The sequence below is a fragment of the Corythoichthys intestinalis genome, chromosome 7, assembly GCF_030265065.1.
Source record: "Corythoichthys intestinalis isolate RoL2023-P3 chromosome 7, ASM3026506v1, whole genome shotgun sequence".
Classification (NCBI taxonomy): Eukaryota; Metazoa; Chordata; class Actinopteri; order Syngnathiformes; family Syngnathidae; genus Corythoichthys; species Corythoichthys intestinalis.
The window spans coordinates 34622103-34646410 of NC_080401.1; the positions used below are offsets into that span (position 1 = coordinate 34622103).

At 38.2% G+C, this 24308-nt stretch overlaps 2 protein-coding genes across 5 annotated transcripts in view; one reads left to right on the plus strand and one right to left on the minus strand.

Annotated features, from left to right (window-relative positions):
* The window catches only part of LOC130919063 (importin-13), a 49757-nt gene extending 37828 nt beyond the window's left edge, over positions 1 to 11929 (minus strand). For 2 of the 4 annotated variants that reach the window (XR_009063881.1, XM_057841460.1), the window contains exon 1: positions 11423 to 11928. Coding sequence is in view for 3 of the 4 variants with exons in the window: in XM_057841460.1 (XP_057697443.1) it covers positions 11423 to 11494 (72 nt within the window). In the remaining variant the exon portion in view is untranslated. Of the gene's footprint in view, positions 1 to 11422 lie in introns of all 4 variants that reach the window. The other 2 variants (XM_057841461.1, XM_057841462.1) reach the window with 2 other exon arrangements.
* Positions 11930 to 16242: 4313 nt separating this feature from the next.
* The window catches only part of LOC130918821 (mucin-2-like), a 29926-nt gene continuing 21860 nt past the window's right edge, over positions 16243 to 24308 (plus strand). The window contains exon 1 of the mRNA XM_057840917.1: positions 16243 to 16471. Coding sequence (XP_057696900.1) covers positions 16297 to 16471 — 175 coding nt within the window. The 5' untranslated portion in view covers positions 16243 to 16296. The remainder of the gene's footprint in view (positions 16472 to 24308) is intronic.

The following is a 24308-nucleotide window of genomic DNA, read 5'->3' on the forward strand; positions in this document are numbered from 1 at the left end:
TGAAATCCCTTGTCAATTTTTCTTTTCTGTCCACATCTAGGGAGGTTAGCCACAGTACCATGGGTTTTACACTTATTGATGACACTGCACACGGTAGACACAGGAACATTCAGATCTTTGGAGGTTGACTTGTAGGTTGAGTTTGCCCATGCTTCCTAACAATTTTCCTTCTCAAGTCCTCAGACAGTTCTTTGGTCTTCTTTCTTTTCTCCATGCTCAATGTGGTACACACAAGGACACAGGACAGAGGTTGAGTCCGCTTTAATCCCTTTTAACTGGCTGCAAGTGTGATTTAGTTATTGCCACCACCTGTTATGTGCCACAGGTAAGTAACAGATGCTATTAATTACACAAATTAGAGAAGCATCACTATTTTTCAAAGTGTGCCAGTACTTTTGTCCGACCCATTTTTGGAGTTTTGTGTAAAATGATAATAATTTAATTTTTTTCTATTCTCTTTTGTGTTTTTTTCATTGCAAGCAAAATAAATGAAGATATTACTACCAAAGCATTTGTAATTGGAATCATTTTCTGAGAGAAATTGAGCATTATCTGACAGAATTGCAGGGGTGCCAATACTTTTGGCCAGCAGTGTAAATGTGCTTCCAGCATTACAGGTCTCTTTTAATTTGTTCTGAACCCCAGTACCATTTTAAAGGAAAATTTGAGTATGCAGGCAACACTGTTTGATATCATTCTAAAAAAGCCCCAGGACACTTTTTACGCCATTAGCAAAAGCATTGACCTAAAAAAACGCAGCGCTTGAGTGCAGCTGTTTAGTGGTTCCGAGGGTTAGAGAACACAGTAGAGAAGAATGATGGCATCTGAAAGCATGTGGGCACAATTCTGCAATAAAAAAGGGTGTTTTTACAGAACAGAGCAATCCATCAGCTGCAGCATGACTGACAGGTTCAGCTATGCAATAACAGTGCCCGCGAGTGCTTACTTATTAATTTTGAACCTGAATGTCGTTCCCAGAAAACGTAGTTGCTTGAACTCTGAATTTTGATTTAAGTAGGCAGATTCTGTCACATTGCAATCATAACAAACAGACAAACAATTTAAAAAAGTGAAATCATTTTTGCTCAATTGTGCTGCTCCTTCTGGTGTGCATACATTGATCACCTGGGGGCACTATAACGTGTACAACACATTACATAAAAACAATGCTGCTTCAAATACTGCCCGCAGAACTAAAAGGTTTCTTGGCAAAGGTTCTACACTGGAACACATTAATTCAACTCCACTCATTATTTCCTTGCTCCACCTAATACAATATTAATATTCAGTCTGGGTGGAAGACATTTTATAAGTTCATTACCCATTTGGTCGTTATGCCATGCTTTCTTTATGCATAAAAGGAGACTAAAGGAGATAAAGTATAAACCAGCTCTGGCAATCTTCCTTCATTCAAACAAACAAATGTGCATTAGGATGTTTTTTTTCTGCGTCAGCTCCGCTCTAATTCCCCTTTCCGCTAATTGCGGTATTAAAGTTGAAGACAGCAATACAGCAGCAGTGGATCATTAGTGGAGCTCACAGGTTTCACCTTACTTTAAAACCCCTCAAGACCTCTAAAACAGTTCCCAAGTGTCTTAAGAACACACACGCCTGTTAGATGTGTTCTTCAAAATCCTCCAAGGATGAGGAACTTAGTTTTTAAGGCACATTCACAAAAGCAACAATATAGGGGAGAACCGGGTTTGTTGCTAATCGGGTTCGATGTCATACGAACATCAAAACTAACACCCAGATATTACCATTTTCAATAAAATCTTCCACGGATTACGTAGTAGTCATTATATATCTGGTAAGATGCATTTAATATATATTTAGAGAGTTTTGGGCTGACAACCACAATTAAGATCATTGCGAGGCTAATCGCCGACAACATACAGTTTCAAATTCAAGATGCTTATTTCTTCCACCATCATTATATTTTGAATACTATTTAGCTGGTACCAAGTGAAAGAAGCTGGCCTCGTCTACGGATCATCAGTTAAACAGGTGTGTCCAAACCTTTTGCGAAGGGGGTCAGATTTGGTGTGGTAAAAATGCGGGGGGCTACCTTGGCTGATTTACATAGAACAATATATTTAAACAAATTTTAGCAAGCCCTTCTGTGTGTCACATTTGCTTTATTTTTTTTTTATTCATAATTTCAACAGTCTCGTCTTTGTGGCTTTCTCTTTCGACACTCGGACTCTTGCGAAATACTGCTGCTGTGAAAAAATAAACTAGCTTCAAGTTGCTATAATTTCTCGCTGCGTATCTTCCCTGTAATGTTGTCGTACATGTCAGCGTGTCTTGTTTAGTAATATTGCGTCACATCGAACTCTTTGAAAACAGCGACTGTATCTTTGCAAATGAGGCAGACACAGTTGTTGCGTGTTTTATTGAAGAAATAGTCCAATAACCACCTATCCTTGAAGCGTTGGCCATCGCAGTCAACTTTTTTTTTTTTTTTTTTATTGTCGCCATTTTAGAAATCACACAGGGTAATGTTGCTTAGAGTGCTGCTCTTAAAGTTTTTCAAACTTTCGTGAGAATAGGCTGATTTTGTGTGGACAAGATAGTTGTAGATATCAGGGTAGCAGATGTCAGGCAGAGAGGGCGAAGACAGCGGGTCGAAAAATATCGATTTAGGCATCAAATATGGATCTGGCGAATGGATAGACTGAAGCTTTTCCACATAACGCCTTTTATGCAACGCATCCAATGAGTTTACAGCGTCCTTCCATGAATTGCTCTATAAACTGAACGACTAATTGAAACCATTGAGAATAGGGCTAAACAGAGACGGACAATATGGTGGCCGGATACAGCGACACGTCATTCTGTGACGTTGGTGAGTAGGGTCTATAGTTAGCTGGGATAGGCTCCGGCAACCGCGTGACCCTCGTGAGAAAAAGCGGTGCAGAGGATGAACGAAGGAATCAATCATTAAAAACGTTGAAATTTAATTCAGAAGATTGTCATCATTTTTAAAGAAAACTCAACTGAAATAAGTTACAATCAACCCCGTGTTGAAAAATGAAAACAATGCCAAATCCAACCTGAGCTATTAAGCTTCACTGTAACAAAGAACTTACTACTTGTTAATGGCAAGATATTCATGAAAGTGTAAAAATTGTGAAAAAATTAGGGCTGTCAAATTTAACGAGTTAACGGGCGGTACTTAATTTTTTTAATTAATCACGTTAAAATATTGAACGCATTTAACGCATGCTCGGAAAGACCCGCTCATGCATTGCCTCAAACAGATTACAATGGCGCACTTGAGAGCTAAGAGGCAGAGGAAGGTGTGTTGTTTTGTGCTTTTTCTTAACATCGGTATACCAGACGCGACGTACTGGCACATTGTTTCTTTATTGGCACATTCAGCTTCAACATTAACACAGCTTACGGCTCTCGGCAGGCCGTAAGTCTAACTCACTCCTGCATCATGTGAGTGATCAACACTGGCGCCACGTGCACTTAAAGGTGCCGCGCCGTTTATTGGCATAAGCTTCGAAAACTCCTTCACAACAAACATAAGTATCATTTTGTGAAAGCACAACAAAAATAATATTTCTCAAAAAAATGTTCACGAAAAGAAAAGTGCTTCAATCTGTAATAAAAAGGCCCTATTCTCACACAGTTAAACTTAACAGTGCAAAGAGAACTGGCATTCCCAATCAAAATAGCTATGCAACATACACATAAAACCTACGGAGACTTCGGTCTAACTCTATTTAAACATTTCGTTTAGTTCAACAAATACACTGGATGGCAATATTTATTCACATTACACAAACTAACAGAGGTCAAGTACGTTGTGAAGTCAGCACTCAAATGAACGTAAGGTACAATGAACCCGCAGTAAAACAGGAAACTATGGCGTCAATCGAGGGACAAAACAAACTATTTGGTTTGATTTCTAATTTAATTTAAAACTCGCCACTGACACCTTGTGGTGTATTTAGTGTAGTTTATTTTTTGATTGAAAATTTTATAAATTTTATGAAAACGAAAACATTAAGAGGGGTTTTAATATAAAATTAGTATAACATGAACTAACATTTATCTTTTAAGAACTACAAGTCTTTCTTGTGGATCCCTTTAACAGAATGAATGTTAATAATGTTAATGCCATCTTGTGGATTTATTGTTATAATAAAAAAATACAGTATTTATGTACAGTATGTTGAATAGTATATATCCGTCTTATGTCTTATATTTCCATTCCAACAATAATATACGGAAAAATATGGCATATTATAGAGATGGTTTGAATTGCGATTAATTACGATTAATTAATTTTTAAGCTGTGATTAACTCGATTAAAATTTTAATCGTTTGACAGCCCTAGAAAAAATTGATCCTCAATGCGATGCATCAATTCGGCTACTCTTAGCTGCAGATGGTAGGAGCCTGCCATCTCCCCCATCCAGCTTCACCTGAGTACAGCGGGCTTTCGTCAGACTCGCCGTCAAGAGGCGGAGGAGTGACGCAAGTGAGAAAATGTCCCCTCGGTCACAGCCTCGCCATCTGCTCTCACATTTGCCAAAGTCACACTAAAATGTGCCAGCGGATTTAAACTAACGAAAAGAGGCAGCCGCAAAGGATCAATGATTTGCAATGAGATGGAAAAAAATTACCCGCTTTACAGGCGGCGTAAAGCCGCCAAGACCTTTTTCATATTATTTTCATATGACTACAATGATTACCGAGAGAATTAAAGGTAGAGGTATGATGAATAATAGCAGAGATCAAAAGAAGACAAAAAGTATGTGGGCGGCCATTACAACACATACAATATGCCAAAAATTGGTAATATTTTAGATTTATTTACCACAGATCCAAATCAGTGTTGCATTAAAGTGCGTATGACACCAAAAAGCATGTTTATTTCATATTTCATGCGGTGCTTATGCTCCTGAATGAAATGGACTGCTTGGATGTGTGTGGAAGCGATCATTTTATGTATTCAATTTTTGAATCCCGCACCATAAAACTGAGTGATTTCTGGCTCCAGTCTCGGGTTTAGGACGAATGCGAATGTGACGGTGTGAGCCTTTTTGGGCTTCATAAAGTTCCCATTCACCCAGCGATCGGCCAAAACAAGTGTGCGACAAATCTGGGACCATTGGACTTACGAGGAAGTGAGTAAACATCATGTTCTGTATTATGTCAAATACTGGGATCATGGCACACGTTATAATGCGGATGTGGCTTGCATTTTGTGGCTGATTGTCTGCAGAGAATGCCACTCGGCCGACGACCGGCGGCATGTTTGCACACCCCTCTCTATAATCGGCTTGTTGCCCTCTTTGTGTGCCCAGTATTATGTCAAATTTTCAACCCCATCAGAAATTGCGACTTTGTGTTAAAATGGCCGCGAATACAGCAATTACAACGTAAACACTACAAACTTTCTTTAAATAAAGGACTATTTACTTACGTTTGATCATGGAGAGGCATGTAGAAAAGTTCTCATCAGACACATCCAGCCACGTTAGCTGCACAACAACTGCACGCAGCTCTCTCACTGTTTACGTCTTCGCCGGGTAGTAAAGCATTATTTTACGCCATATTCGTGTCAACCATGTGGCAGCTACGCCCTCCTCCAACGTCGGGCAGTTTGTCCCGCGGTACTCTCCAGCTGCTTACCCGACGAGCTCTCCTGTCCGCAGCAGGGGAACGAGCTGTAACTTGCTCGCCGCCGGGGGGGTTGCTGATCAGCGAAGACAATCGCCATGTGACATGATCCGGGCTAGTTTTGTGTGATTTTTCGCTTCGAAAGGAGAAAATAAGACCGAGACGTCACTCGGTTCGGGTTAGCATGTCGGCTAGCTGTCATGCCTCTTGGTTTGTTTACATTCTCCAAAGCCGGGGCAGGGAAATGACAAAAGCCGGACTAAGTACATTGGCATAAAATAATGGCTAAAAGTAAAGGTGAAGTCGACAGTTTTGACCATTATGGAGTAATTTTGCCATATCGTTCTGAATAAATGCATTTTTATTATTTCATATTCCATTTAGCACAAGACTGTTATCTCTTATGACCATACCATTTATTTAGCAATTGAAGCAAAATACTTCGATAAAAGAATATCCTGTAAAAATATTGGAGTAGAGAGACTGAAACAATGACATTTTGCGGCTCTCTTCGTCGCATTTTCCTCGTTCTTCAGCTTATTAGCAGAATTTTAAATCAGATGAAACCATGACCCTGCCGACGTCATCCTCCTGTTGGGGACGCTAGAGCCCTATAAGGGTAGGCGTGGCTAAATGGCAGATTAAAAGACTAATTTCTCATCATCTGCGCTTTGCCAAATTGTTGTCTCTAGTCGAATCGTCTCAAAAATATGATTCTAATTCACATAATAATGCTATTTAAGACTTTTGAAAGTTAAAATGTGAAATAAGTGAAATTACTATAATGAAAAGTATGAAAAATTATTTTGCATTTTGATATTTTATGCCATTTTTTGGACTACTTTGTCAGATGACTTTACTTATTTCATCAAATAACTCATTTATTTTGATTAAAGCTGGACTGCATTACAAGTGCAACTGGCAAACATCAACAATGTGGAACGTTGTCTGTTGACTGAAGAAAGAACAAAAGCCATTTTGGCAGTCCCCGAGCCAGGAGCCATCGGCTCCAGTGCCATGTTCACAAAAAATGAGCACATAACCACTATCCCATTGTGACACGCTACACTGCAGTTTAACATTTAATAAATTTAACATTTAATTCTTAATTACGCACGGAAAAACGCAAGCATTTGCTTGAAATAAGATTTCTTTTTTTTAAGTACTACTTTGATACCATGGAAAAATGATGACGTGAGTTGAAAAGTGTCACTTATGACAAAAATCAAGCTTTTCCACAATCTTCTAGCATCTCAGTGTTAAGGAACTACGTACAAGTGAATGGAGAGATTTCATTTGGAACTAAGTGGTGCTTTTCTACCATCTTGTAGAATTTATAACCAATTAAAACCCTTTTTCGGGGACATCCATTACTCGCAGATTTTTTTTTTTTTTTTATGTTCGCAGCAGGGATGTAAAAAACTTAATGACATGAGGGCCAATTATGAGGGTGAAAACAGGCATTTAAAAGATATGCATCAGGTCTTTTTGCTATTTGAACGTGAATAAGTTATAAATAAACCTCCAAGATACATTAATTGTGCAAAATCTGGACTAGAAAAATGACAGCAAAGGTCTTAAAAAGATATTAAAATGAAGAATACAATAGCAGCCTTGTCATTGTACCATTTATGACATCGCCATCCTCCAAGACTTTCCCTTCCCCCATCCGTCCAATCTGCACCCCTCCATTTCTGCACATTAACTCTGGTTACACACACACCTTCCTGTCTCGATCCTCCCCCAACTAACCCTTCAGCAGCATCAGTGGCTACCTTGCAGGGAGATTTATGGCAGCAACACAACACTACACACAGTTCATCACCCTAAATCAATGTCGTACAAAGTGGTGGATGAACCGAAATGACTGTTGCTTTAAAATTGAAAGGTCTCTGCACATACCAGACCTCATTTCAGCCAGTATCAAAGGGTTGTACACGTGATGGCCAATTATTTATGAGATCTAATCATGTTGTCAATGGAACCTGGTGGAATGTCAAAATGTCATAGGCACGTGGGCCTTGAGGACTACCTGACAGCAGCCACCATGTCTATGAACCATGATGGAGAATTGAAGACTGCTCGTTTGACTACTCACTAGTCAATTAACCATACACAAATTATGAGCCACTGTGGCAAGAACTTTTTTTTCTAATTCTTTCTAAAAAAATGCCTAAAATTATGTCACAGGTGATGTTTGTATCATATATTTAAGGTATGTGTGTATCCAAGCTTAGCTAGAGGCGGGGATATCTGACAGGCAGTTACTTGGGGCCCGGGCCAATAAACTCCACGGAAACGACACGAATCTACCATTTGAAATTACACCGCAGTCGAAAACCCTTCTTGTGGGGCTCCATCTCATCTGCCGTAGCAACCTGCAATGGGCTTGTCACTGGACCTGCGTATTTCATTAAAAAAAATCTAACTTAAATGTGTCACTTTAAGTGTGGAAGTTGATTTTATATTTACACTATTAAATATTTTTCAAATAAAATGTTTTATATATATTGTGGGCCAACTTTATTTTTGTTTTGATGTGGGCTTATATTTTTTTTTTACTAAATGATTGTGCATTTATGTTGAAAAAAAAAAACACATTTTTGCAGTGTGCATACCGTTGGAGTTAGCTGTGGAAATAGTTACTTGATAAAAAGTAGTTTTGTTGGAATCGACTGTTTTGAAGACTACTGCGTTTACGTTCTTTACTGGAGTCAATCATCACTAATGATGGCATAGAACATGTTATTTGCCGTTTGCACACATTAAAAATGCAAGACATTTACAGGTTTTATAATTGACAAACGTCCCACTGAAATGTAAAAGTTAAGTATGTTAATTCTTCAAAGCCATATCATCACAATCTGTATAATATGGTTTTAATACTTCTTCCAATTCATATATACATTTTGGGACCTGCAAGTCAGGTCTCTTGTGATGTTACCTGGCCAATATTTTGTCACGTTCAACACACATTTAATTTTTTTAATCAATTACAAATTCCTCTTACCTGTAAAAGGCTGTGATTTGTTTATTCACACGTATTTATTTTAACAACAAGTTATGAAGTATCTGTTAGGGCTGCAGCTATTGAATATTTTAGTAATCAAGTAATCGACTGAAAATTCTATCGGTTAATCAAGTAATCGGATAAAACATTTTTAGGTGAAGAGCAATGACAAATATACATAAGAAAACAAGAAATTTCATCTAATAATTTTCGATGTACATTATTGAAAACAGCCAACAATTGCATCTCAGATGTAACTAGAATTTAAAAAAAAGACTAATTCACTGCTTTCACTCAAAAAACTTTTAGATCTTATGAAAAAAATTATATCTATCTATCTATATCTAAGTTTTAAATAAGTCTAAACTGTAAGTCCTGATAGGATTTTTAGTTTTTGTAGTGTTCAAAATAAATGTATGATACCTGCTGTATTGGAGCACGTTAGGGACCAATGCTACCTGGTGTTTTATCCAGCAATGACTACAGAGCTAAAGTTGACAGTTAGCATTATTAAGTTTTTATTTTACACCCTCATCACTCTATAGCGCTATGTTTTCACAGATTAAATAAAACCTGTATGTAAGACACGTTAGCCACGCATCAACAGTGGTCATAATTAATAGAAACCTAGCCCTCCGCAGGGCTAACGTTACGTGAGCGAGTGACAGTCACATTAAACTTATTTATTAGCGCTTAGATGTCTACTGCTTTAAGATGGCGGCTGTTTACTAACGCCGCTGACTCTGTCATTTCGCATCTAGTTCAACATACATGTGATCTCTATAAGACGCATCAGACGCTACCTACTACCACCGTAGCATAATGCGGGCTAGTTTTTAGCAACGTCGATGTCGTTTGTAGCGGCTGTCGGTTGCAGTACTTTTTTTTTTTAAATTGGTTCTTCCTCTACGCACGTGACATCAGCGCTTTGTCCCGCATTAAAAGTAGTCCGTGCAAAACCTGATGCTTACAGCTGTGAAAATTAAACGATTACTCGAGGTGAATAAAATTACTCAGTTTTTAAACTCGAGTTACTCGAGTAGCTCGAGTATTCGTTTCAGCTCTAGTATCTGTTTTAATTTTCTTTTGTTTAGAAATTTCCAAATTAGTTTTGGATATAGTAACTGATGAAAATTCCCTGCCAGCCTCTCCCAATTCAAATGGATTGCACTTCTGCTGCTGTCAATGGCACTAAAACTTAATCATTCAATGCTAGCCCCATACACTCCATCGTCTGTCGCCGTCCACGGCAGCCAATAAATTAACCATATTTTGTCACGTTCAACACATGATTTATTATTTAACAGATTTATTTATTCACATGTACAGGCAGTCCCCGGGTTAAGATGTACTCAACTTATGTGATTTAGACTTTACGACACCGGTCTCGTCCGCAATCGTCTCTGTTCGTTTCTTTCTTTCTTTTTTTTTTTTTAAAGCTGCGTAAACAGTACCTTATTGTACCACACAGTATCTTATTTTTAACTTTATTAATTCGACGTGTTTTGTCCTCACGAAACGTGAAGTTGTTCAGCTTGACAGACAGCAAACAATTGTGGTTTTTGAAGCTTTTTCCTTCCCTCACTTTTGACAATTTGTAAAGCTATAGCACAAATATGTACACTTACTGTATGTTCAAAACAACACAAATTTTAAGAATAAAACACCTGACAGAAAAAACATTTGGTGTTCAAATATCCAGCTCGTCTGATCAAAATGTATATTTAATAGTTTAAATTAGCCAAATTTGCCTAGCAAAAGTCTGCTAGCTTAAATGCTAAGAATGTTAACGTGTTTACAATTTTCCTAGTAAATCGCTCACATATGACTCCACAAACTTCAGCTCTAAACGTAATTACAAATGCATACACAAACATATACTAGCTGAAAAAACAGTTTTATGTGGGCCAAACGAAAGGGTAGCTGTCCTATATAAATATCAGACGAGTCTCCTACCCTGTCAAAGACAAGGCGACAGTCCAGCCACACCGAACGCTGCCACCAGTGGGCAGTGTATCCTTTATCATTAAAAAAAAAAAAAAACAATGCTTTTGGACTTTTTGGATAGTTATTTTTCTAAAGTGTTCATTTTGACTTACGTGGAAATTTGGGTTACGTCACCAGTGTAGGACCGGAACTTGTTCGTAAACCGGCGACTACCTGTAGTTATTTGAACAAATTATGAAGTATCTGTTTTATTTTTCCTTTGTTCGGAAATTTCCAAATTAATTTTGGATTATAGTAAATGGCGAAAATTCGCTGCCACCTCTCCCAATTCAAATGGGTTGGACGTCTGCTGCCGTCAATGGCACCGAAACATTATCATGATCGTGATCATTAAAGGCCAGCCTCTAAATTCCATCATCTGTTGCCGTCCACGGCTGCCAATGAGTTTATAGCAAAATTTGAATCATGATGTGCCGTCTGTTCATATGTTTCGAAAACCTTACAGCAACAACATCACTTTCATATAGTTTTAAGATCAAGAAAGTTACGCATATCTGGGAAACTTGGATTAATGAAAAGGTCCACCTGCAATTTTGAGCACCGTTCGGCACACACAAAAAAAGGACAAGTACGTCACTAGAATCGTCTTCAAAAGATGCAATGACGCTGGTCTACAGGTAAATCAATTACTATTTGCAAATTTGCACGCATTTATATTGCTTGACAATCTGTTGCACGGAGTCACAATGTACAATAGGTAAGACTACCACGTTTGCTTCTGTATTGTTGTGTGAACAACAACAAACGACGAGACCATAAACTCACCTTTTCTACGTTCTCCACAGTAAAGTCCAAGGCGTCTGGTGCGGTTGCTATCCTCCCCGGCGTCTGCATCATAACAACCCCCCTTGGACACGGAGCTGTCAAATGTCCCCTAACCCCTCCCAAAAAACAGGGGGAAACGCATAAATCACCAACTGGACGAGCGCTAAATTGGCATCCCAATTAAACTGCTGGGCGGTGATTGCGATGACAGGAGCTGCTAGCCGGCGAGCTAACCAATGCTAACACGGACCCATAGAGAAACACTCGGGAGAGGGCTAGGCTAATTTTAGCAATGCGCGTCTCCCGGTATACAAGATTCACTGTCACTAAACCCTAAACAAGAAGATACAACTTATTCGTGGACGGTCGTGCCTGATTTCTTGGGTCTTGTAAACGCGGTTTACTACACCTTTGCGTCCGGGCAAGGCGAGCGACGATGTTGGCTTGCTGGGTGGCAGCTTGATGCCGCTCACTGTTTTTGCGTTCGCCTCCCCGTGTTGCGTTTGGGTGCTGTAGGAACTCTTGCTATCAATCAGGGCGTTCGAAGTACTGTACTGTGGGCACTTTGGGAGTCAAATCGTTCGTGACCTGAGACCTTCAGTCAGTTCGTAACCGATTGTATTCGATTTCTACTTCGAAAACAGTGGCATTGTCCAAAACACGAAGTAAGATGGGCATTACCTCTACAGAGCAAGGGCATAGCTTTGCATAGGTATCGTAGGTACATCAAACTACCAACTTTTCAGGATGCTCAAATTGTCCCCACCAACCTTTAAGCAACCTTATTTGCATTCATTTGAATGACTTCAGTTATATAGGTCATTTACATTGTCTTCCCATATGTTGTAAGGATTCAATTGACCCGACCATTATTAAGTGAATTACAGTACTTTCATTACGTTCAGACTTCCCTTCACCTCTTTTCACTTGCTGAAAGTGCCAGTCCATTTTCCCCCCTCAATTGATTGGCTGATGACTTAACACAAACACACACACACACACGCATTCACAGCCCGACAGAAATACAACATACCGCCTCCTTCGCTCCCTTCGAAGACGAGGGATATTAGAAGTTTTTTTCTGCCAGCAGCAGCCACTGTAAGTAATCTAAAAAGACGTCAATGTTGTAGAGGTGGGGAACACACCACAAATTTTGCTACTGAAAGTCCGACCTGCATCAGACTTAGTATAACATTAATCTGTGTTAATTTCTCGAACTCCAGGAGAAAGTTTGCGTTGAGAGAAATACCCTCCTGTATGTTTTCTACTGTTAACGTTAAAACTGTAAGAAATGTAGTGAACTAAGGATTATCCCCTTATACTAGATGGTTAATTAATGATTAACAAGTTTGTATTTCTTGTGTATGTTACTGCAATTTGTGTTCAAATATTGCAATTTAAATTGGCTAATAAATTCCAGACATTTGGTACGGAAGTTTTTCAAAATATTTCTTTAGTAGTTTTTGGAAAAGAAAAAAAAAAAAAAAAGGTTTGAATCGAACGGTGTATCACCTGAACCAATACACATGAAAGTTACTATTAGTCAATACCAGATTTATTTTGCATTCATCATTTAGGTTCATATTGGCGAGAAATTTAGCCCTGACCCCCGTTTACCCAGTCTGTTTGGTGTTGTAAATCTCCCGTCCCTAGCAAAAAGTGTATATGCTGGTTATGCTGTTATATTGTCCCTCCCAATATTGAGACCAAACCTACACCCTTGCTACAAAGAAATATAATACATTAAGATTTCAAATTAGTATTGGATGAGGCAGAAACAACTACTGTAAATTGGGATGCAACTCCAGGTTAGTGTTATTGGATTAATCAAAAGATTACAAAAGACTGAACAATACGATTCAAAACGACATCAAATATGTACCAACAATGTGTTAAGAGATCATATAAGCTTTTAGAATGTCTAAAGAAAAATGTAATCCATTTTGTTTAAACTCCGTCATATTGTTTCACCAATCCAATGTAAATGAAAGCAAGATTTGACTCCATTGACCAGTCCAAGCAAAGGCATGTACAACCTCACAGGCAAAGCGCTTACATAAAGTTTACAAGTAAATAACAGGTACTTAAAAATTGGTGTTTACTTTTAAAATTCCTTGTTGCCGTAAAAATAATAATCAGAATGTAAGTTACATTTGTTGTTTTTATTGTCTATGTCTTTGCGAAATGTATGCGTGTTTGCATGATTGTGTGGGTGTGTGCGCATGTGAAAAGGCCTTTACAGAACAGTGGTACCTCTACTTATGAAATTAATTGGTTCTGGAATTAGTTTCTTAACTTGAGATTTCTGTAGGTAGAGACACGTTTTCTATGTAAATGCCCTAATCGTTCCAAGCCCCCCAAAATTCAGACATAAATCTTTGATAATGCATAAAAAGCATCAAAACATATAACAAATATATGTTACAACTAGATTATTGCACAATAAACAGAAAATCTGAGTTGTACATAATGTTTAAAAAAAAAAAAAAAAAAAACGAGAACTGGGTAAAGAATCAAAGTCAATACACTCATGCAAAGCTGTTGGAACAAGGGACAAATGAAGAGGATGCTGGGATACACACATACACATACGTTAGAGGTCCTTCCTAGCCAATTGGATGCCTGGAATCAAGGGTGTAGATTTGCATAGGGATGGTCGGGACATAAAACTAGCAACCTTTCAGAATGCTGAAATTGTCCCCACTAACTTTTAAGCAACCTTATTTGCAAAATATAATAACTTCAGGTGTATAGGATATGTTGTAAGGATAGAATCAACCCTACCATTACGAGGTGAATTACAGTACTTTCATTATGTTCAGACTTACGTTGACCCCCTTTTACTTGCCGAATGTTTTTCCCTTTAACACATGTTTGATTGACTGATGACTTGACCCCCCCGCCCCCAACACACACACCCATACGCATTCACAGCCCCAACACAAATACAACATGCCGTCCTTACCCCCCTTCGAAGACAACGGATATTATTAGTTTTTTTTCCGCCAGCAGCACCCACTGTAAGTAATGTAAAAAGACGTCAATGTTGTGGAGGTGGGGAACACACCACTAATTTTGCTACTGAAAGTCTGACCTGCATCAGAGTTAGCATAACATTAATCTATATGAATTTCTCGAACTCTAGGAGGAAGCTGCTTTGAGAGAAATATCCTCCTGTACGTTTTCTACTGCTAATGTTAATTAAATTGTAAGAAATGTAGTGATCCAAAGTTTACCCCCTTTTCCCCAGTTTTCATTTTTATTTTATTTATGTGGTCTTTAAGGAGCCCAAAGGAGCTTTCATTTTTTTGTTGAGTTTGTCTGTGTTTGTGGACAAAAGCAGTAGTGTTTTACTTGAAGGAAGGCTCCATTTTTATTTATTTTTGTTAGGGTTATAGTTATCGTCCCTACCAGTATTGATACCAAACCTACGCCCTTGCCTGGAATTCTAGGCGATACCAAATTGCAGAGCAGCTATAAGTATGTTGCATTCAGTCAACTCTGGGAGTTGGGAGTACCAGCCATACTGTATTTTTGCCTTTCTTATCCTGAAATTTCTTTTTAACAAGAGGCAATATTTTCCCCTTTGAAGCGTATCTTAACGTAAAAATTCTATATGTAGCGACGTTCTTAAGTAGAGGTACCACTGTACTTTGAACAAGGAGTGGGAACCTCTTGGTACCTCACGATACGATACGGTTTGCGATACAAAGCTCACGATAACGATGATCTGACGATATAGCGATAAAGCGATTATCGATACATTGGTCAGGAAATCATTCTAGGATATTTTAAAAACAACTAATAAACAGAAAAACAAGCTTCTGCTGTGAATTGGATTGTGTTTATCACTGGTAGACGTCCAATCCATTTGAACTGGGAGGGTTGGAACATTCGTTCATTCGCTGCCGTCCCTCCCACTTCAAACGGATTGAACGTCTATGGCCATCAGTGGCAGCCAATGCCAGGCAATGAGGTAATTCTGGGCCATTTAAAGTCATTTACCTGTTGATTTTCAGTTACTTCCTGTTAATTTGGGGGTATTTTATGGGTCACTTCCTGTTTATTTTGTGTTACAAAACAGGAAGTGACCTGGGAATCACTCAAATGAATAGGCAGTGACTCAAACTCAACAGCAAATGACCTGTAAATGCCCTAAAATGAACAGCAAGTGACCTGTAAATGCCCTGAAAATCTGACAGAATAACTGTGAATTCTCTGGTTTCGAATGCACGAACGTTCCCAGTCTAAATGGATTGAGTGTCGAGCACCGTCAATGCAGCCTTAGAGTTAACTGAGACACTATTATGGTGGAAGATTTCAGTAGCAACTTGTTGGTTCCTTATTTTCTTTTTTTTTTTCTTTAATAGACATTGACACCTTTTTAAAACGATATCTCGATTCTTGCAGGAGCATATTGATAACCTTCACGATATATTACTATTTCGATATTTTGTCACACCCCTACAAGTTTGAACCATTGACACATTCAATATGGCGGACGCGCATACGTATCGCAGCAAAAGACCGGCGAAAACGTTGGCAAATTTTAATTATGGGGCAACAGCGACATGTGGTGGTTAGATAGCAACATTACATGCTTACTTTGCATTATTATTCACTATACAAAATGAGTTCTGAACACTTTAGAGTTGAAATCAGCATTTAAAAAGCACGAAAACAAAATACCATACTTTTCAAAGGATTAATTTGAAACGGTAGACACGGATCGGATGACCTTTATCAGGTGACAGTCAAAGGAGTGAGCTCAGCGGGCTATTTTTGAACTGGGAACACGTGGCACTGTTTCTGGTAAACGAAAGCGCGAGAGAGAAGCGCCGCGCGCGAGAGAGAGAGAAGCGCGAGAGAGACTCATGTTTCAGCCACGAACACAACACGCAGCAGAAGAAACAACAGAGCACTACTGTACACTCGCGAGAGACTGTGGATTACAGAACCTTGAGGAAAAAGCAGAGATGATAATGGAGGGTAGAATGTTTATTTGCCTTTGTGCCTTGCTCTTTCTTCACGTGGGATCCGGTGACCATGGTAAGCGCAAATTAATGTTATGTTTAGTGTTATTTTTTGAGTGATCAGATTGTTGTGGTGAAAAGTACATGAAGTTCAAAATGAATGTGAGTACTTTGCCATAACTAATATTGCTTCAATATAGTCATGTATGTTTAGGATCAATTCAAGTTCAGAATCAAGATAACGCTGTTGTTACCTCTCAGCAGAACGAATAGTGAAACCTATTAATATTCTACAATTTAAAATGAACATGTTCACCCCCTAGAAACGCGGATAATGTGAGTTATCCGGGATGAATGAAAATAATAATAATGAAACGAATATGCAATGTGTTTTCCAGAAATAGTGGTACCTACGAGTTTAGTTTGCTTTGTGACCGAGCTTTAACTCACGTCACTTGTTTATGAAATCACTTTTTACTCATTGAAATGAAAAAGCCATTTAAGGTGAATAGAAGACTGTTAATTAACTGCCATTGACGGCATCTAAAATAAAAGTGTAGTTTTTATTTCAAAAGATTGAATAAATAAAATAAAAATATTTAAAATGACCCTCGTGAGGAAAAGCGGCATGGAAAATGAATGAATGAATGAATTTAAAATAATATTTACTGTATTTTTCTTTTTTGTTTAAAATACCGTCATTTTCGAACTATAAACCACTACTTTTCCCCCTCATTTTCAATCCTGCATTTTATAGTCCAGTGTGGCTTATTTGTTGATTTACTTGGGTTAGTAAACTACACTATTTGACAGCCACGTCATAAGACTTTCATAATACTGTCATAATTATAACACTATCATGGGCATTACTGAATAGGGGTGTGACAAAATATCGAAATGGTGATATATCGTGATACTTTGTATCCCAAAAGGTTATCGATGTGCTCCTGCCAAGAATCGAGATGTCATTTTAAAAAACTGTCAATGTCTAAAAAAAAGTAAAGTAAAAAGGAACCAACAGGTTGCTATCAAAATCTTCTACTATAATACCCAGATAGCAGACCGACATTGAACAAATGTTGATTTCCATTAAAATCATCAGTATGGTTGACATAAAAATTTTCGACGTCAAATGGCATTGAAACAACGTTGTTCTATAGTATGTCAGGTGATGGTTGGGTTAACATTGTTTTATATAGTTGATGAACTAATGTTGACAAATAGTTCATTTATGATTGACCGGGAACTATGATTGAAAAGTCATTGAATTAAGGATGGGCGTTTCAGTCAAAAATATAATATTGATTCAGCGTTGTTCCAATATTATTATTAATCGAAATGACGTTTAGGTTTTGTAAGGATTTTAACGTTGAAACAACATTAATTGAGGGTGCAAAAGTGACGTTGATTCAACAATATAAAATGAACAGCGGAATGTTGATCCAACATCTTTTCAACGTCGGTCTGCTATGTGGGTAGTGTCTGTTAACTCTAAGGCTGCATTAACGGTGCTCGACGCCAAATCCATTTAGACTGGAAACGTTCGTTCATTCGAAACCAGAGCAGTCACAGTCATTCTGGCCGATTTTCAGGGCATTTATAGGTCATTTCCTATTGCGTTTTAGTCACTGCCTATTAGGCCTGAACGATATTGGGAAAAACTATTGCTGCGATTTTTTTTGGGTTTGCGATATATTGCGATATTATATTGCGATATTAAAAAAAATTATATATATTTTTTTCAAGATATTTTCACAAGATGACTTAAATAGCTGTTTGGAAAGACTTTAGATCACCACAGTGTACAGTCATCCCTTGTTTTTCGCGGTTAATGGGGACCAGAACCCGCCGCGATAAGTGAAAAACCGCGAAGTAGCCCACCCCCCATTTAAAAATTTTTTTTTTGTGTGTGTGTTTTTTGTGCCCAATGTATTTATTCAGATTTGGCATTGGAAAGAGATACATACAGGTTGACCCCAAAAAAAGTTTACACTCAGTTGACTGCTTGTTTAAAAGCCATTGAAACATATCTAAATAGGTTGTCATGCTTAAGTGATTCATTAAGGTCACTCAATGCAGCTGGTAATCTCTCGTCTCTACAATTCCTGTGCTTCTGCTGAAAATGAAGAAAACTTTAGCTGTACCTGAATTGCTGCGTGCCGGTCTGACACCTACTGAGATTGCAGCAAATCTGAGAATATCCAGATGTGCAGTCTACAAAGTTAAAAAGAAGCTGAAAGATATTGGAACAGCCTCACGAAAACCTGGGTGTGGAAGTGCCGATCTGTGCGGACCAAAAAGTTGATTGACAAGGTGATATGTGGCCACCCCAGAGTCCAGATCTCAATCCCCTGGATTATAGCATATGGGCAACTGTGGAGGACAGTGCCTGTAAGAAGCCACAAACTTCTGTGGCAGCCTAGGAGAGGTCCATTGTTAGATCTTGGGAAAAGATGACAGCATCCTACATAAAGAAGCGTTCCACAGGCGCCTGGAGGCTGTTGTGACACTTAAGGGAGGACACGTTGAAAAAGAGTGTACTGTACATGTTCTTTACAATAATGTATCATTTGTGATTCAATTCTAATTCTAAGCTGAATAAACATGGCATTTAAGTTGTATTATGGCAGTGTAAACTTTTTTTTGGGTCACCGTGTATAAGACATGTTTTTTTCTCACTCTCCCCACCCCCCAAAGTGATTTAAAAAATGTATATAAATAAATGGTTTTTAAGCACTTCAAATTTCATAATTATGATAAGTTTTAAACATAACTGTCCAACCAAATCATTTTTGAACAAGAATAAAGTACTGTAGCAGATAAATGCTTGGCTTTATTAAATGCTTCTGTTTATCTACTTTAGCTGTGACCGTTGAAGTGACATGTAGAAATTTCAAACTCCTCATGATCACTTCTGGCATTTAAATGTCTCCAACGTCCCCACAGTACACACATTCATTCCAGCGCGGCTTCCTTGCAATTGTTTAACAAGTTAAACGATGATTGACAGATGCCCGTGTGAAGTCTGCTACTTTGGCCAGATCAAAGCCATTGTTGTGCCGCAGTGACTGAGAGGATCAAAAGGCTGGGAGAGGGAGGGTAGGAGGCTGTGCGCAGACCAGAACGTGAGGCGTATGTGGATAAAAAAAAAGAAAAACTATCGCACGTGCTTGCGATGGGACTATTGCGCACACGCACATCGCGATGGCGATGTTTAAACGATATATCGTTCAGGCTTACTGCCTATTCATATGAGTGATTCCCAGGTCACTTCCTGTTCTGTAACTCAAAATAAACAGGAAGTGACCCATGAAATACCCCAAAATCAACAGGAAGTAACCGAAAATCAACAGGTAAATGACCTTAAATGGCCCAGAATTACCTCATTGCCTGGCATTGGCTGCCACTGACGGCCATAGACGGTCAATCCGTTTGAAGTGGGAGGAATGGCACCTCCCAGTTCAAGTGGATTGGACGTCTACTAGTGATAAACTCATTCCAATTCACAGCGGAAGGTTGTTTTTCCGTTTATTAGTTGTTTGTGGAATATCCTGGAATGATTTCCTGACCAATGTTTCGATAATCGTTGTATCGCCATATCGTCTGATCATCGTTATCGTGAGCTTTGTATCGCAAATCGTATCGTATCGTGAAGTACCAAGAGGTTCCCACTCCTATTACTGAAAGCTGAAAGGTGTCATCCAGCAAATTACGTGTAACTCCCTTTAAGTCCAGCTCAGATCTTTTACATCCATTAAAAAAATTGATAATTTGCCGGATGACACTAAAATACATCTATTATAAACATTCATTAACGCTCATGACAGTGTCATGTCATAATTATAATTGTCTTATGAAAGTCTTCTGGCGCCAATCGTCAAATAATGTGTTACCAAATCCCATAACTAGCAATTAATGAAACAACTGGAACAGTAACTGAAGAATTAGCACAGAACATGAATTTCAATTGTTATTTACAACTGTAGCGCTGCAATGCATGCTAGGAGGCATGTTGGACGACAACAGTGTTGACAGCAGGTGGCAGCAGAGGTTGACTGTCTCCCCCAAGGGAGCAGTGATGGCCAAATGAAGCTTCTTGGAGCAATGACATGGTTCATTTGGTCTTATGACAGTCTTATGATGCCGCTGTCAAATAACGTGTTACCGGTTAATATCTTTTGGGGGTAAATATCCCATAATACAGTGAGGACAGCTGCAGTTTATAGTCCAGTTACAGTTTATGTATGGACAAATGGCGTTTTCATGTCAAATTTGGTGGGTGGTGGCTCAGGTGGTGGTGGTCTGGTTCACCTTATAGTCCAAAAATATATATGTGTATATGTGTACGGTGTATAAAAAAAAATAAATATGAAAAATAGAGAATATCATCCATTAAAAGGCTGAAAAAAATATATTTGGACAAATATTGGGTCAACAATGTCAAAAGGTGTCAACTTTTTATCATCTATCAAAGTGAATGAAGTGAATGAAAATAGTTAATTCATTTGATCTTATATTAGTTTCCGATCAATGTCAATTGCAGTGTATGAGTTAACACTCTCAGTGGAAATGTAGAAAAAAGCGACAACCAAAATCCCAATGTTTAATGAGTTACAACAACATTCTTGTCAACTACCCTACTTTACTCATTCAATGCCATTGTTGTGTCCATTTAATTCATTTTAACTGGGACGGTGGGCAGTGATGCTAAAATTGAATCATTGTCAATGGCTGCAAATGAGTTTTAAAAAACTGTCTAATTCAGTGTTATTAATTCATACATTTGTCTTTCGAATATTTCCCCTTCCTCTTTCTTTCAGCATCACACTAAACCTGTATGTTCACACCTGATCTACACTTCCCCTTCATGCCCCTTTAGTTCCTCAATGCTGGGATTAAAGCCCCAGTTTACTAGCTGCCAATTGACAGGGGAACCATGCAGCAGGACAATAATGACACCACTGACTAATGTCTTCACACCTAATTGGGCCCCTGTAGTCCTGTAGGGCGTGTGCAGGTTTTCTGTTCGCAGTGTAGCCTCTGCACCTTTGGCACGCTGGGTATTATTTGATGATAACGAGCTATAGTAAGTACAAAAATCCAGTCAGGAAGCACTTGATCAAGTAATTACAGGACTACAATACATGTAGAGATAGCTGTTAATTAAAGCTCATCACATTTCACACAAGGTGCTATTTTAGTCTAGACAGCAGAGGAAAAGGTTATTTAGTATATGATTGTTTCTGCCTCAAAGGGAACGACAACACCTTTTTCTTATGCATTCCAGTAGAAAGAATCTTGTCTAATAAATAGAGGGAAAAAAACAACAGAATTGAAGTTTTCTGATGTGTAACAGTGAAAAAAAACATAAATAATGCCAATATTTCCAAGAGGTGGCCATACTTCGTGGGGCAGACATTTTATCAATGTTGGTACTATTTCAGCCAATGAAATGCACATATTTCATATTTCCCACCCTTTCGTATGACATCATTAATACTTATTACCTGTGCTTGGGTCTATCAGTGTGTATGTGCGTAGGTATAACTGATGTCACAAAATGCTTACGTATGACTATTACGTAAACAGTGTCATTTTTTTTGTCTTTGAATCTGAATATTCATTCATTCATTCATTCATTTCCCGAGCCGCTTATACTCACGAGGGTCGCGATTGAATCTGAATAGTGTTATTCAAAATTCAAATAGTTAGTTTGAAATAAGGGTGTGACAAAATATCGAAATGGTGATATATCGTGATACTTTGTATCCCAAAAGGTTATCGACATGCTCCTGCCAAGAATCGAGTTATCGTTTTAAAAAGGTGTCAATGTCTAAAAATAATAATAAAAAGTAACCAACAAGTTGCTACCAAAATCTTCCACCATAATAGTGTCTCAGTTAACTCTAAGGCTGCATTGACGGTGCACGACGCCCAATCCATTTAAACTGGGAATGTTCGTTCATTCAAAACCAGAGCAGTCACAGTCATTGTGTCCGATTTTCAGGGCATTTACAGGTCATTTCCTGTTGCGTTTGAGTCACTGCCTATTCATTTGGGTGATTCCCAGGTCACTTCCTGCTCTGTAACGCAAAATAAACAGGAAGTGACCCATAAAATACCCCAAAATCAACAGGAAGTAACTGAAAATCAACAAGTAAATGACCTTAAATGGTCCAAAATTACCTCATTGCCTGGCATTGGCTGCCACTGACCTCTATAGACGTTCAATCTGTTTGAAGTGGGAGGGTGGCAGTGAATGAACAAATGTTCATTCGCTGCCACCCTCCTAGTTCAAATGGATTGGACGTCTACTAGTGATATACTAATTTCAATTCACAGCAGAAGCTTGTTTTTTCTGTTCATTAGTTTTTTGTAGAATATCCTACAATGATTTCCTGACCAATGTATCGATAATCGTTGTATCGCCATATTGTCAGATCATCGTTATCGTAAGCTTTATATCGTCAATTGTATCGTATCGTGAGGTACCAAGAGGTTCCCACTCCTAGTTTGAAAATTCTACCCTCTATATTTTTCACATCCAGGTTTCATAATTCAAATTTAGTTTTCCAGTTAAACAGATCTCGGTACTTGTAAGAAAAACAGTCGATCACAGGTATAACAAAGATCTCTTCTTGGCCAATTAGGACAGTCCTTGTGGAGTACGTGAAGCTTGCCCTTCATGAGCATGTAAATGGGGAAATATTAAACAAATAAAATAAGTTTTACACGGAATTAAGAAGGACAAAATGGGAACAAAATTTGACGGATGTTTGGTGTCTTCACGTTTTCGTCACATCACGTATGTCAATCCAATCTTGTTACAATTTTCATTTTTGACTCAAAGATACACTGAATACAAGACTTTATCATACCATACCATAAAAATGGTTACTAGTCTTATGAAAAAAAAACAAGAATAGCAAACGAGCCAGTGAATTTCATGTTTGTATTAACAACAAAAGTATTTTTAAACAGTTAAACAATGTCGATGTATATAGCGCAGCTAAGATGTGACCTCAGACAGAGTAAAAAATGCAGATCGGAAGAACATGAACTAACAGACTGACATTGCCCCAACTACGACCTCACAATTAAATTAGGAAGCCTGGTAGTTATCACCCAATGGCAGCCATTAAGTTAAACCCAAATGTTCAACCTTGTTGTCATCAGACCGCAACACAGCTACCATCTAGGTTTGGGAGAATTAATTAACTGGCTGCCATTGATGGCAATAGATGTCCAACTGCCTGACCTCCCAATTGAACATCTATTGTCATCAATGGATATGAATGAGCTAAATAACTTAAATTAAGCTTAAGTAGAACAAGAGATTCACATTCAGACGCATTTGGAGCTCTTGAAACGAAGGGAGATTGTTAAATTAAGCCTATTTCGACTCATTATATTTCCTCATGTTATTTTTATTTTTTTATAGAGCTGACAGTAAGGTTCTAGTGACTATTCTAACATTTATTACAGGGCGACATTTTGGAGTGGAGGAGAAAATGACAGGGTAGAGACAGTTTGAGGTCATTCAATTGGCAGTGAACACCTGCAATAAGTGTACTGGGAAAAGACACAGGAGTCATGTCAGAGCAAATCTCTTCAAATACAATATGCTCGCATGCTACAATTGGGAAAACATAATTGATGATTAAGGCTTGTAAAAATGTTGGGTTTTATCCACATTTGACACAGAAAATTGTAGCTAAAATGTAATCTCACTAAATAGAGCCATCGGTTTTAATTTCTAACTTTTATGTAATCATTCATTGGCAGCACTACCAGTTGAAATTAATTGCACGTCTATCGCCTTCAATGCTAGTAAATGAGTTAAAAATGTTTTAAATAAACCCAACTGTCTGTACATTTTCTACTAAAGCTAAACTAAGATAGTAAAAACAGTA